This window comes from Schistocerca gregaria, chromosome 8, assembly GCF_023897955.1.
Source record: "Schistocerca gregaria isolate iqSchGreg1 chromosome 8, iqSchGreg1.2, whole genome shotgun sequence".
Classification (NCBI taxonomy): Eukaryota; Metazoa; Arthropoda; class Insecta; order Orthoptera; family Acrididae; genus Schistocerca; species Schistocerca gregaria.
In genome coordinates this window covers 499,745,701-499,761,207 of record NC_064927.1, presented here as the reverse complement: position 1 = coordinate 499,761,207, position 15,507 = coordinate 499,745,701, and the positions used below count along the sequence as shown (strand labels likewise).

At 39.6% G+C, this 15,507-nt stretch overlaps 2 protein-coding genes across 3 annotated transcripts in view; one reads left to right on the top strand and one right to left on the bottom strand.

Annotated features, from left to right (window-relative positions):
• Nucleotides 1–751: 751 nt before the first annotated feature.
• LOC126284520 (small nuclear ribonucleoprotein Sm D3) lies at nt 752–2,238 on the bottom strand. The gene is made up of 2 exons (XM_049983512.1): nt 1,731–2,238; nt 752–1,651 (listed from the first exon to the last, which is right to left on the bottom strand). The coding sequence occupies exons 1-2, from the start codon at nt 2,044–2,046 to the stop codon at nt 1,545–1,547; spliced, it is 423 nt and encodes a 140-aa protein (XP_049839469.1). The 5' UTR covers nt 2,047–2,238; the 3' UTR covers nt 752–1,544.
• Nucleotides 2,239–2,526: 288 nt separating this feature from the next.
• Nucleotides 2,527–15,507, top strand: part of LOC126284519 (protein GUCD1) — a 42,992-nt gene continuing 30,011 nt past the window's right edge. For both annotated transcript variants that reach the window (XM_049983511.1, XM_049983510.1), the window contains exon 1: nt 2,527–2,905. In XM_049983511.1, coding sequence (XP_049839468.1) covers nt 2,875–2,905 — 31 coding nt within the window. In that variant the 5' untranslated portion in view covers nt 2,527–2,874. The remainder of the gene's footprint in view (nt 2,906–15,507) is intronic.

Here is a 15,507-nt window from a genome sequence, read left to right as displayed (position 1 = left end):
TCATGAAGGACAAACGAGAAAAAATATGCCCGAGTTCTATGGCACTGAAGCAATGACGAACCGCTCATGGAGAGCACCAAACTTCGAACAGTGACATGTCTTAACTAGACTTTCTATTCACAGCTTTCATCATCTAATCTGCAAAAACAAAACTTATCACAACCCAACCACAACATGTGTACGTGAACTGTGTAACAAAGCCTGTAAACGATATCACATAGAACTGTGCAGTAAAAGAGTGAAATTGATAAATGAATATGCAAAAATGTAAAAGTAAAATGTTTAGCAAAGTAACTGTATATGGCTATTTGGCTGCAATTTTATTAAATATATACAAAAAAGTTGCATGGCAACAAATATAGCCTGATAAAACACTAATCTATGTAGTGGAATGAGATAAAAACAAAAATAGATGTGTTGTACTAACATTACACAACATTTATCAAAAAACTGAAACAAATGTTATATAAGCTGCCGCAATAAAAATTTTCTAGTTTGTTTGGAACGGAAAATTATTCATAGGAGTACATTTTCAACACTCTTAAGAATTCATTTTCACTCCTTCACAGCATATATAGTAATGGCTGGTGCATGAAATCTGCCCCCCCCCCCCCCCCCAGAGCCGTGAGACAGATCCATAGCATTGCCAGAGGTCTAGGTTATGTCAGAAAGTGATGATATGGTTGAGAATTGGTGGACCCAACATACGTGTCTGTCAAAGATTGTGGTAACAGACTTATCTGTAGCATAGTTCAATGTTTGTACTTTATATTTTACATATTTTCATCATACAAATTCAAACAGCAAGATAAATTCGTAAGACCAACAGGAGCGACCACCACTGGCACAAACTGTCACCAGGTCAATAATTACAGAAACTGCAAATCAAACTGTATATAGAGTAGACAAAAGCAACAGGCCAAAATCATGTTACAGCATTTTATGTATAACAATAGGCATAATGTGAGGCATACATAATATTCATCACGCATAGTAAAATCATAAAATTGATTTTCGATACAAAAACAATTTTAAGAATGTATTTATGTAGAGTGAGTCACTAAATGAAAACTGCTACAAGTACTTTTACTAATTGAAAACTGACCTCTACATCTCAAATTTACAAGTGTCACTAAACTATGCAGTTTTTCCTTTCGTAACAAAAAATCAGAACACCTCAAGACAAAATTATCTCTAAGTAATTTATTGTGTAAAATACATAGCCCTTAAGGGAGTTCATCGGAATACAGATTAACAAGGAAGATTCGCATTTTTTTCCCTTCACAACAGTGTCCTCTTTAACATACACTGAATGGTGAATTACACCAATTAATCACTACCTTACATTGGAAAACACACACACATACACACGTTGAACACTATACCTATGCATAGAAACATTGAAGCAACAGTTACAGTAGTGACTAATAGAAACGTACAAAGCGAGTCAACTTTAATGACACAATATGTGCGGAAAGTTCCACGACCGCTGTAACACAAGTGGTATGTTCCTATCAGGGCACTCCTGTGTTATTACGAGTGGCTCATGGTCTATCTCGCCTGCCGCTTGAGCCGCCGCCTCCACCAGAACCACCACCACCCCATGATGATGCACCCCTTCCACGTGTCCCGCGTCCTCTTCCACGAGCAGCTGCAATATGGAATTGTGATCACGTACTTTCGAAACCACGCGCAGTAATGACTTAAAATGCGGAATATAATTTACTCACCCTGAGCTCGCAAAATCGCCGATTTTCCTCTCCCAGCACCTCCAGTCCCTTTGTTACCTTGTCTTTTAAACATCGGAGCATTCTTTAACATATCTGGCAATATCAAAAATCTAATTTTTGATCCTCTAATGTAGACATTTTCTAGTTGGGCAACTCTGCCATCTCTGTATGTTACTGTTATATTTGTCATCTGGCAATTCATATTGTCTTCCGCTTCAATCAACTTCCCTCGGTAAACTTCACCAGTATTCGTTTCACATGTTACAATATGACCTTCTGCTTCGTGCAAAACTTTTATAGGAACACCAATGGACATTTTCACGTAATAAATCGAGACTTCACTGCACGATACGTTATTGACTTGTTAACAAACTGAACCTCGCACAAACATACAAGTGATACAACATAAACCCGGCTACCTATTTCGACGCCGACAAGCCGTACCAACGGACAAAATGTCTACTTCCGGCAATAGCCAACCTTGCAACAAAAAAGAGAGCAGGGAAATATGTTCGAAATACGCAATTCTTTTCTACTATATGTCCTCTACTTTTTTGTAATCGATACACTGTAATTAATTTAAGAAAACAGATGACGAATTTCGCACTTAAATGGAAGTATCTACGTAAATACGACGTTATATATTCACTGGCGAAAACTCTGTTGACACGAAAACGAAGTATAGTTAGGCAGCTTTAAAAATGAATATATGCACATCGGCCAGGTTGGAAAATAAGGAACATATTTGAGATTTCAGAAACAAATATTTAAAGAAAGAGAGCTGTAAACAATCGAATAGCGGCATGTTTACTTTTTATGTGTTGTTGCGTACCAATCACGTTGTCTTGTCATCTGACTTTAATGTTTGTGTGTCAACCCCACACGCTGAACATTTTACGTGTTGTTTTCATATTTAGGGAAAACACGTGATCACTTGAAGTGGCATGTTTACTAATTGAATGAGTAACGAAAAGGAATGTTTAAGTTATTTGCGAAAGGATTTGTGGACATGAGCCCTACACAGATGTACAAAACTCGCGCTTTTGCAACATAAACAAGATTACTATGCGATAAACTTTCGCTTGATATCTGCCTGGTATGGAAGTAGTATGCTCGAGTTCGTCGTTGACAACCAGTGGTTGAAATGGAAAGTGTTGCCAGTGACAGAATAAAAGGTTAGATTTGTCAGTCAAGCTAAAATAATTTTCACCATCTATCATAATTGGGATTATTTTCAAGTTTCTCTCGGTCCTTGGGCCGTTTTGTGTAATGTTATTTGCCACTACATTATGAAAATATTTTTATGGAAGACGCAATGAGTGGTATTATAAGCACACAAAAAATTGATTACCGGTAACGTATGTCAAAACCTAAATACAGTGTGATAAATTTGCAGTTTTACCATAGTAAAAATTTTATTCGAACGCCGCGCATTTTGTTAGTGTTCATCTTATATCCTCCTTTGAAGACACTGTCCATTCTGTTCACTTGCTCTCCCATGTCCTTTGATGTCTCTGACAGAATTACAATGTCATTGGCAAACCTCAAAGCTTTTATCCTTTTCTTCTTGCTCAATAGACATATTGAATAACATTGGGGATATCTATACAAATTGTAAATAGCCTTTCACTCCTTGTGTTTTTCCCCTGCCATCTGTGGAGTTTGAAAGAGAATATTCCACTCAACATCGTCAAAATCTTTCTCTAAGTCTACAAATGCTATAAATGTACGTTTGCCTTTCCTTAACCTATCTTCTATGAGAAGTTGCAGGGCCAGTATTGCCTTGCGTGTTCGTATATTTCTCTGGAACCAAAATTGATCTACCATTTTTTCCATTCTGCTGTTAAGAATTCATATCAGTATTCTGCAACCGTAAATTATTAAACTGATAGTTCGGTAATTTTCACACATGTCAGCACCTGCTTTCTTTGGAATTGTGATTATTATATTCTTCTTGAAGTCAGAGGGTATTTTGCCTATCTCATACATCTTGATCACCATATGGAACAGTTTTGTCATTGATGGCTCTCCCAAGGCTGTCAGTAGCTCTAACAGAATGTTATCTACTCCCGGAGCCTTGTTTCAACTTAGATCTTTCAGTGCTTTGTCAAATTCTTCTCACAGAATCATATTTCTCTTCTTATTTTCATCTAAGTCCTCTTCCATTTCCATAATATTGCCCTCAAGTACATCCCCCCTGTCTAGACACCTTCCACCTTTCTGCTTTCCCCTCTTTGATTAAGACTGGCTTTCCATCTGAGCTCTTTATATTCATGCAGGTGCTTGTCTTTTCTCCAAAGGTCTCTTTAATTTTCCTGTAGGCAGTATCTATCTTACCCTTATGATATATGATTTGTCATCTGCCCGTTCCTGCTTAGCCATTTTGGACTTCCTGCTGATCTCATTTCTTAGTCATTTGTATTCCCTTTTGCCTGCTACATTTATTACATTTTTATATTTTCTCCTTTCATTGATTAAATTCAGTATCTCTTGTGTTACCCAAGAATGTCTACTAGCCCTTGTCTTTTTTCCTACTTGATCCTCTGCTGCCTTCACTATTTCATCTCTCAAAGCTATCCATTCTTCTTCTACTGTATTCCTTCCCTCCACTCTTGTCAGTCGTACCTTGAAGCTCACACTGAAACCCTCTACAGCCTGTGGTTCTTTCAGTTTATCCAGGTCCTATCTCCTTAAATGCTTGCCTTTTTGCAATTTATTCAGTTTTAATCTGCAATTCATAACCAATAAATTGTGGCCAGAGTCCACATCTTCCCATGGTAATGTCTTACAATTTAAAATCTGGTTCCTAACTCTCTGCCTAACCATTATATAAGCAGACTGAAACCGCCCAGTGTCTCCATGTGTCTTCCATGTATACAACCTCCTCTCCTGATTTTTAAACCAAGTGGTAGCTATAATTAAATTATGCTATGTGCAAAATTCTCAGAGGTGACTTCCTCTTTCATTCCTTCCCCCAGTCCATATTCACCTACTATGTTTCTTTCTCTTCCTTTTCCTACTATCGAATTCCAGGCCCCCATGACTGTTAAATTTTTGGCTCCCTTAACTATGTCAATAATTTCTTTTATCTCATCATACATTTTCTCAATCTTCTCCTCATCTCCGGAGCTAGTTGTACTACTGTGGTGGTTGTGGGCTTTGTGTCTATCTTGGGTACAGTAATGTGTTTACTGTGCTTTTCATAGTAGCTTACATGCGTTCCTATCATTTTACTCATTATTAAACCTACTCCTGAATTACCCCTATTTGATTTTGTATTCATAACCCTGTATTCACCTGATGAGAAGTCCTGTTCCTCCTGCTACTGAACTTCACTAATTCCCACTGTATCTAACTTTAACCTATTCATTTCCCTTTTTAAATTCTCTATCCTGCGTGCCGGATTATGAGCCTGACATTTCATGCTTCGATCCATAGAACACCAGTTTTGTTTCTCCTGATAATAATGTCCTACTGAGTAGTCCCTGTATGGAGACCTGAATGGGGGAGTATTTACCTCCAGAATATTTTACCCTAGAGGATGCCATCATCATTTAACCATACAGTAGAGCTGCATGCCTTCAGGAATAATTACGGCTGTAGTTCCCCTTGCTTTCAGCCGTTTGCAGTACCAATACAACAAGGCCGTTTTGGTCGATGGTACAAGGCCAGATCACTCAATCATCCAGACTGTTGCCCCTGCAACTACTGAAAAGACTGCTGCCCTCTTCAGGAACCACACATTTATCGGGCCTCTCGAGAGATACCCCATTGTTGTGGTCGCACCTGTGGTACGGCTATTTCTATCGCTGAGGCACGCAAGCCTCCCTACCAATGGCAAGGTCCACAGTTCATGGGGGGATTAGCGTATGAAAAAATAAATGATAAACATTGTGGGCCATACACTCACTATCCGCCATAAACAAATTAAAATCATAGTACATGGATCATAATGAAATTCAACATAAAAATTCATACAGTGAGTTAATTTTATGGAATCTATGTAGGGCTTGTAAATGATGTGTTTGTGGTCATGATCGGATGCAACCCATTTTCGGATTAATGGATAGTGGTGGCATAAATTTAGTAAAAATGAACATTTCACTCTTTATCAATACACATGCAACATACAAATGTAACATAAAAGTGAACATATTTTACTGAATTACTTATGATCCCAGTTTTCAATTAAATATTTCTCTGTGGTACAGACCAAAACAAAAGTGCAACTGTACATTTATTCACACATCATGTTTCTGAAATGCCTCAATGCATGAGAACTTCAGGGACATGGAATGAATCAAATTTTACATTAAACAGCAGAAACAGTAACACCAGACTACGTCTGTCAAGTACACTAACAGTCAGTTATGGAGAACATTAATTACACAAATAGATAATTATGAGAATTCCAGATTTCCAAAAAAAACATTTGACTCAGCACCACACCTATGCTTATTATGAAAAATATGTTCATATGGCGTATCAGATGAAGTATGCAACTGGATTGAAGATTTCCTGTGTGGGAGGACACAGTGTGTTATCTTGCATGAAGAATCATTGACACTTGTTGAAGTAACTGTGGGTGTACACAGGGAAGTGTTTACGGTCCCTTGCTGTTCATGTTGTATATTGATGATCTCATGGGCACTATTAATAGTACATCGGACTTTCCACAGATGATGCAGTTATCTGCAACAACGTACTGTCTAAACGAAGCTGGATAGACATTCAGTCACTCCTTTTGTAAGATTTTAAACCGGTGCATTGATTGCCAACTTGCTTTAACTGTTCAAAAATCTGAAATTGTGCAATTTGCAAGATGAAAAATAAAATAAAATAACAACTAGGATACTATATACATAATATTTGTGCGTCACTGTTTGAATCTGTAAACTCATACGGGTACCGGGGTGTAACACTTAATGAAGTGGAATGGTCACATAAGCTTAGTAGTGGTTGAAGAAGGTAGCAGACTTTGGTTTAGTTGCAAAATACTGGGCAAATGGAATTAGTCTACAAAGGAGATTGCCCACACCTCTTGTGCAACCCCTTTTTGATGTTTTTGTAGAATATCTCTTGCATATACGGATTTATATTCATGGCGATTTTTATTATTGTACATTATTTCTATATAAACATCTGTAGTGCACTCTGTATGTAATATTTTTCATAGGTTAGTAAAAAAAAAAAAAAAAAAAAAAAAAAAAAAAAAAAAAAAAAAAAATTGGAAGGGATCAGTGTTTGCTGCAACATGGTGTAAATTGACCCTTCAAATTTGTTTTGTTATGAACACGTGCAAATGGTCCTGAGATAAATGTTAGTATAGTGCAGTATGGGTAGGAGCCCTGTAAAGGGATCTCAGTGATCCCCATTGAAAACTGGATGTATTGAAAATGGTGACAAGCTAGGTATTAGTGAAACACACATTTCTGTGAATATAATTAAAACACACTACAGAAAACTTTTATTGATAAAAAACATTAAACTTCTTTTATTAAAATGCTCCCTGAAAATTTATACAGAATTGTACACTGTTCATCCCGTAACTGTGATGGAGGCAGCTTGCCAATCAAATCAGAAAATGGGACAGTGAATGTACCGTGTTCTTTTGGAACAAATGTGGTTTTCCTTGAGTCACTGGATTGAAGTCCCATCACTTCAAGCACATTTCCTTGTGTTGCAACTTTTTGAATAATACAAATGGTAGTGAAAAGTTTCCTTCCCCCTTTTACCCCCAACTACTTTCACCACAACAAAGTTGTTTGGAAAAAGATCTTGGCACTGAGTGGGCAGCAAATCTTCAACTACAGGATCTTTTCATCAGTTTTCAGAGTCTTTGGCAATTTCATTACACCAAGTTCATCTTCTGATGAAGGATTATCACACTTCTAAAAGATTTTTCTTGGAATCTGAGAGTTCTTCGTTAGCTGTGGGTGACATGGAACAACTTGGCTGAGAATCATTTGTACCTAGAGACAACTGGAACTTTTATGTAGTGCAGACACATTTTCACGTGATAATCTTGTGAATGATTTTGGACCATTCATTGCATGAACAGCTTTACCAGGGGGTACATTGGTTTCCTTAATTTTTGTATTTGAAGGGGCTATTGGTTTTTTTTCTTTTCATGTAAAGACTGTAAATAAGAAACCACAAGTTCAACTACAGCTTCTTTTTTTCTTCCATATCCTTTTCACCTGAGAATTTAGAGAATAAAGCTTCTTTTTTGAGTGGTGGTATTCCACATACCTTGAACACATTTCGGAGATTCATCTTGTTGTTATGCCCCAGACAATTTATGAGTTCATTAAGAAAGGATGGAAACATTATGTTTGGTACAGTTGAGAACTGTGACTTCCTCATTTTGAAATCAGTTGGTGTTTTCCTCTAGTGAGTCTTAAAAAAAAAAAAAAACATCTGAAGGTTGCGTTAAATGAGTTTCGTTGGCTGGGATACACACAAACTTTATCATTTTCTTCACATTCCTGAAGAACCTCACTTGTGAAATGTGAACCTAGTTTGTCCCTTGTAATTATCTTTGTCGCAGGCAGATTTTAAGCACTTTTCCAAACCAATTTGTAAATTCTGCACTGTCAAGCTCGCTATATAGAGTTCAGTTGTAGTGTGTTCCACTTGTACAACACTGTTCGTTGCAGCAGTGTGCACACTTTGTCCACCCAGAGTCCAAGTATCATATAAATGGAATGAGAAAAAGACCTAGTGAATAGTACAGTGGAACGTATTCTCTGCCATGCACTTCACAGTGGCTTGCAGAGTATAGATGTAGATATGGATGTCAGAGGCTTGACCAGGAAGATGCTCACTTACTGTTTTGAATGTTTGTGTATTTTCAATACATACTTAACATTACAAAACTCCATATTTAATGTTACCCTACTTGTTTTATTCCTGTGGTGTCACTTGTTAACGTTACACACCTACTTGCTGAGGTGTGGTTCTGTCCCTACAAGGGGGATGCCTGTAAATACCTAAATATTTTAATTTTGCCAGTGGAATTTTATTATCTGTACTCTCAAAGGCCATGGTATTGTTACAGAAAATGCCAACAGGGTAATTTATCTACATTTATACTCTGCAAGCCTCCATGAAGTGCTTGGCAGAGGATAAGACCCATTGTACCAGTTATTGTTTTCTTCCCGTTCTATTCACGTATGGAGCACGGCAATAATGATTGATTGTGTTATTACCCTATTCTGGTCCTCACAATCCCTATGTGAGCAATACATAGGGGGTTGTAGAATATTTGTAGAGAAATAATTTAAAGTCAGTTCTTAAAACTCCCTTAGTAGACTTCTTTGGGGTAGTTTACATCTGTTTTCAATAGCCTGCCTGTTCAGTGTCTTCAGTATCTTTATGACACTCTGCCGAGGATCAAACAAACTGATGACGATTCATGCACCTCTTCTCTGTATACATTCAATATTCTCTGTTAGTCTTATCTGGTACAGGCTGCATATCCTTGTGCAATATTCTAGAATGGATTGCATGAGGGATTTCTAAGCAGTCTCATTTGTTGACCGATCGCACTTCCCCAGTATTCTACCGATCAACTGAAATCTACCACGTGCTTTACCCATAACAAACCTATGTGATCATCTTATTTCATATCACTACAAAGTGTTGCACCCAGGTATTTGTATGAGATGGGCAATTCCAACAGTGATTCATTGGTATTCTAGTCAAGAACACTGCAATTTTTTTCCTTTTTTTCTTTTTGTGTCGTGAAGTGTACTATTTTACATTTATGAACATTTAAAGCAAGTTGCCATCTGGGCACCACTTCGAAATCTTAAGATTTGGTAGAATATTTATGCAGTTTCTTTCAGATAGTATGTCATTACAGATAACAGCATTACCTGCAAAAAGCCTGAAGTTATTATTAATATTGTCTGCGAGATCAGTAATGTACAACATGAACAGCCAAGTTCCCTATACACTTCCCTAGGACACACAGAAAGTTGCTTCTGCATCTGACGATGACTCTCCATCCAAAATAACATGCTGCACCCTCCTTAACAAATAGTCCTTGTTCTAGTCACAATTTCACTTGATGCCCCACTTCATCATACTATTGACAATAAGTGTAAGTGTGGCACTGAGTGAAATGTCTTTCAAAAATCAAGAAATACTGCATTTACCTGATTGCCTTGATCCGAAGCTTTCAGTATGTCATGTGAGAAAAGTGACAGTTGGGTTTCGCATGATCAATGTTTTTGAAATCCGTGCTGGTTGGCATGAAGGAAGTCATTCTATTTGAGATACCTCATTATTTTTGAGCTCAGAATATGTTATAAGATTGTGCAACAATTTGATGCCAACTATATTGGACAGTAGTTTTGTGAATCACTTCTGCGTTCCTTCTTATAGATTGGTGTGACCTGTGCTTTTTTTCAAGAATTTAACACAATTTTCTGTTCAAGGGACCTACAATAAATTACAGTTAGAAGATGGGCTAACTTGGCCGCAAATTTAGTATAGAATCTGACAGGGCTTCCATTGGGCCGTGTCAACTGCTTCTAAATACCGCTGACACTAATACTTATTTCATTCATCTTTTTGGTGGTATGAGAATTAAATGGGGCAACTCTCCTGGGTTTTCCTTTGCAAAGGAATATTTGAAAATGAAGTTAAGCATTTCAGCTTTTGCTTTGCTACCCTCAGTTTCAGTTCCTGTCACACACACACACACACACACACACACACACACACACACACACACACACACACACACACACCTGTCTGCTTGTGGCAGGACAATAACTTTGGTGGCACTAACAGCTTTTACATGTGACCATAATTTCTTTGGATTTTGTGAAATATCACTTGACAATATTATGCTATGGTAGTCAATGAAAGCTTTACACATTACTCTCTTGACAGTGAGATGTATTTCATTCAGCATCTCTTTATCTATAGCCCTATAATTTCTTTTACACCTATTATGCAGTAGTCTATGTTTCTTTAGAAGTTTCTTTACCATGACTGTATACCATGGAGGTGCCTTCCCCATTATGAACTGTTCTACTGTGTAAGTATCTATCCAGTGCATTGTCAGTTATTCTTTTAAAATTGAGCCAAAGCTCCTCTACATGTTCCTGCCCTTTTTTATTTTCTTTTTTTAGTCTGTTGTGTTTCTTCAGTTGACATTCTACACATCATAATGATTGTTGTGAATATGGTATGTGGCACGCATAACTTTGAATCACACGAAGGAATGAAGGAAAAAGACTGCTAAACATTTAAACTTTTGGACAAAGAAGTCCTCATTCCAAATAGAAGACACACGCTTTCACTCAAGCCCAACGCATACAAACGTGCCACTGTCTCATGGTTTTGGGGGCACGACTCCAGATTACCACTGTGTCTGACATGAGCATGAATCTGGGTTGGGTGGTAGGAGTAAAATGGGAGGGTCAGGGAGGGGGGGGGGGAGAAAGGTAGCAGGGCAGGGGTGGGGGAAGAAGCTCTGCTCCTGTGGGAGTGTGCATGGATGTGGTGCAGACAAGGTAGGGTTGCTAGGTGCAGTGTTGGGAGGCTGAGAAGAAATGGAGGGGAAAGACTGGTAGGTGCATGGAGTGGGAGCAGGGAATGTTGTAGGTGAGTGGAGGAGAGGTACCAGTGAAAGTTGAGGGCAGGGGGGTTATGGGAAAAAAGACTATGTTGTAAGGGCAGACCTCACCTGTGTGGTTCAGAAGAGCTGGTGTTTGTAGGAAGAATCCAGAAGGTGCAGCATGTGAAAAAGTCGTTAAAGTAAAGCACAATGTGTTGGGTGGCATATTCAGCTACTGGGTTGTCCAGCTGTCTCTTGTCCGCACTTTGGTGGTGGCGATTCATGCAAACGGACAGTTTGTTAGTTGTCAGATCTACATAGAAAGCAGGAAGCTTCTGTGGCAGATTAGATGGCTGCTTTCATAGTTGGCCCTGCCTTTGATTTGGCAGGAGATGCCTGTGACAGGACTGGAGTGGGAGGATACATGGGACAGGTCTTGCATCTGGGTCTGCTGCATGGATATGGGCTAAGAGGCAAGGGTATGGATCAGGGGTGGTATAGGGATGGAAAACGATATGGCATAGATTTAGTGGGCAGTGGAATACCACGGTGGGAGGGTAGGGAGGATATTCCTCATTTCAAGGCGCGATGAGAGGTAGTTGAAACACTTTCTGCACAACTTACAATGCCTTCTCCCCCATTTGTTTCACCTGATCCTCCTCAAAGCAACGAGCCACCTTTCTCAATGTTGAACTGCACCTCAAAGATGGCTACATCACTACCCCTATCCACATCCAAACTACCAACCACCAACAGTACTTCCACTTCAACAGCTGCCACCCATTCCATATCAAGAAGTTACAGCCTAACCACCCATGGTCATGGTCATCCAGTGATGAGTAGCCCCTCTTCAAATATGCCAAGGGTCCCACTGAGGTCTTCACAGACCAAAATTACCCTCCCAACCTTGTCTAGAAATAGATCTCCCATGCCTTCTCTCTCCAGTCACTTACAATGTCCCACACACCCACTGTCCGACCACGAAAGAGCACTCCCTTTATGACTCAGTACCACCGAATACTGAAGTGACTGAATCACATTGACTGCCAGAGTTTTGACTACCTCTCGTCGAGCTTTGAAATTGTGGATACCCTCCACATTCCTCCCACAGTGGTACTCTGCTGGCCACTGAACCTATGCAGTATCCTTTTCCACCCCTGCTCCACTCCTGCTCCCAACCCCTTGCCTCACAACTCACATCTCTGCAATAGACCCAGATGCAAGACCTGTCCCATGCATCCTTCCACTCCAGTCCTATCTCAGGCATCTCCTACCCAATCAAAGGCAGGGCAACAAAAGCAGCCATCTGATCCACCAACAAAGCTTCAAATGCTGTGCTGCTTTCGACATGGCTATGATAACTAACAAGCTGTCTGTCTGCATGAATGGCCACTGCCCAACTATGGACAAGAGACAGCTGGACCACCCAGTAGGTGAGCATGTCACTCAACATACTCTGCTTTACTTTAATGACTTTTTCAAATCCTGTGCCTTCTGGATTCTTCCTACAAACACCAGCTCTTATGAAATGCCCAGGTGGGGTCACTCCCTGTAGCATATTTTTTGATCCCGTAACCTCCTGGCCTCAGCTTTCACTAGTACCTCTCGTCTAATCGGTTACAATGTTTCCTGCTCCCACTCCAAAAGCTTTCTATCATGCTATTGCACCTACAAGGCTTTTTCCCACTTCTCCTCTTCCCTCTCCCTAAGCTTCTCAACACTGCACCTAGCTGCCCTATCCTGTCCCCGCCATGTTTCTGCAGACTTCCACAGTCACAGTCTAGAGTCAGACCTCAGTGCCCGGAGAGAGTGATTTTGTGTGTGTGTGTGTGTGTGTGTGTGTGTGTGTGTGTGTGTGTGTGTGTGTGTGTGACAGAAAGCTGAAATGTTTAGCAATCTTTTCCTTCACACTCATCTTCGACTTAGTGCCTCCTTTGTGTGGTGAGTATCAGTCTCTCCTTTTGATGGTGTTCGCAAATCTAATAAATCTGGTTTCAGTGCCCCATTTTTTTTCTGCTAGTATTAGGAAGAATTAATCGAATTTGGTAGCTAGTGATTTGAATCTAACACGTCTTGTAACTATTGTCGTCTGTAAGTTGGACATTTTTTGCCTTACCAGGTTTATTCATTTAATGCCTAACAATGCTCCAAATTTTCTTTGCTCTATTCTTGGTCTCTCGCATTTTTGTACATATTACATTTCTTTTTCTTTATTGATGGTATTGTGTAGAACTTACAGTACCTCAGAATAGTGTAATTGAGTCAGAATTTATGATTCTATGAAGCTCTGCCTTTCCTCTCCTTAGCTAAACTTAGCTAGTGGGGACACTTTATAGCCAAACTTTAATCATCATGGTCAACCAAACCATATATCGACTGTGAGTCTTCAGTTCCTCATAGCGTATTAGTTGATTGAGCTAGGTACTGGAGCAATATTTTAACAATCAGACATTTTGCCGTCATCAGGGTCGCTGACAAAACTGTTCATCAGTGTACCTGACTGTGGTGATGAGTCTGACTGTTGAAATATTATACCTGCAGGGCACTGTGAACCAGCTGTACACCTGTAAGCTGCCCAGTGCTTTATTAAATGGTCCATACATATTTTTAAAAAGACAACAAGAGTTAAAAATAAATTATAAATTGCTATGTTCTTTCTTGTATTCTTGTTGTAAATTTTCTTGTGGGGAACAAACCAAAGCTGTGTGTCAGTAACTGGGGTGTGCGCTTGCGCAATATTTACCATAATTCTCTAGCAGCAAACAAAAATCAGGCAGTGTCGAAACTTCCTGGCAGATTAAAACTGCGTGCCGAACCGAGACTCGAACTCAGGACCTTTTCCTTTCGCGGGCAAGTGCTCTACCAACTGAGCTACCCAAGCACGACTCACGCTCCGTCCTTACAGCTTTACTTCTGCCAGTACCTCGTCTCCTACGTTCCAAACTTCATAGACGCTCTCCTGTGAACCTTGCAGAACTAGCACTCCTGGAAGAAAGGATATTGCAGAGACATGGCTTAGCCACAGCCTGGGGGATGTTTCTAGAATGAAATTTTCACTCTACAGCAGAGTGTGCACTGATATGAAACTTCCTGGCAGATTAAAAGTGTGTGCGGAACTGAGACTTGTGTGAAGTTTGGAAGGTAGGAGACAAGGTACTGGCGGAATTAAAGCTGTGAGTCGTGCTTGGATAGCTCAGTTGGTAGAGCACTTGCCCGCAAAAGGCAAAGGTCCCGAGTTCGAGTCTCAGTTTGGCACACAGTATTAATCTGCCAGGATGTTTCATATCAGCGCACACTCCGCTGTAGAGTGAAAATTTCATTCAGGCAGTGTTTCCATTTATTTTTGAGAACTGACATCACTTTCTTACTATTTTTTGCCAGGAGCTTGTTGTTGTATCAAATAGTAGATACAAATAGCAGCTGAGCAGCATAAGAGGAACAGCAGTCACTTTCTTGTCAAACTGCGTGCTTTATCCCCTTATATATGCAAAGTAAGCCAGAAATAAGTCCCATAATAACTGGTTTGAAGGGTAGGCACTAGTCATAACATCTAGTTCGATACAGTTCCCCACAGTCGTTTAATGAACAAAGTAAGAGCATATGGACTATCAGACCAATTGTGTGATTGGATTGAGGAGTTCCTAGATAACAGAACGCAGCATGTCATTCTCAATGCAGAGAAGTCAAACGAAGTAAGAGTGATTTCACGTGTGCCGCAGGGGAATGTCATAGGACTGTTGCTATTAACAATATACATAAATGACCTGATGGATGACATCGGAAGTTCACTGAGGCTTTTTGCAGATGACGCTGTGGTGTATCGAGAGAGTGTAACAATGGAAAATTGTACTGAAATGCAGAAGGATCTGCAGCGAATTGACGCATGGTGCAGGGAATGGCAATTGAATCTCAATGTAGACAAGTGTAATGTGCTGTGAATACATAGAAAGATAGATCCCTTATCATTTAGCTACAAAATATCAGGTCAGCAACTGGAAGCAGTTAATTCCATAAATTATCTAGGACTACGCATTAGGAGTGATTTAAAATGGAATGATCATATAAAGTTGATCGTCGGTAAAGCAGATGCCAGACTGAGATTCATTGGAAGAATCCTAAGGAAATGCAATCCGAAAACAAAGGAAGTAGGTTACAGTATGCTTGTTCGCCCACTGCTTGAATACTGCTCAGCAGTGTGGGATC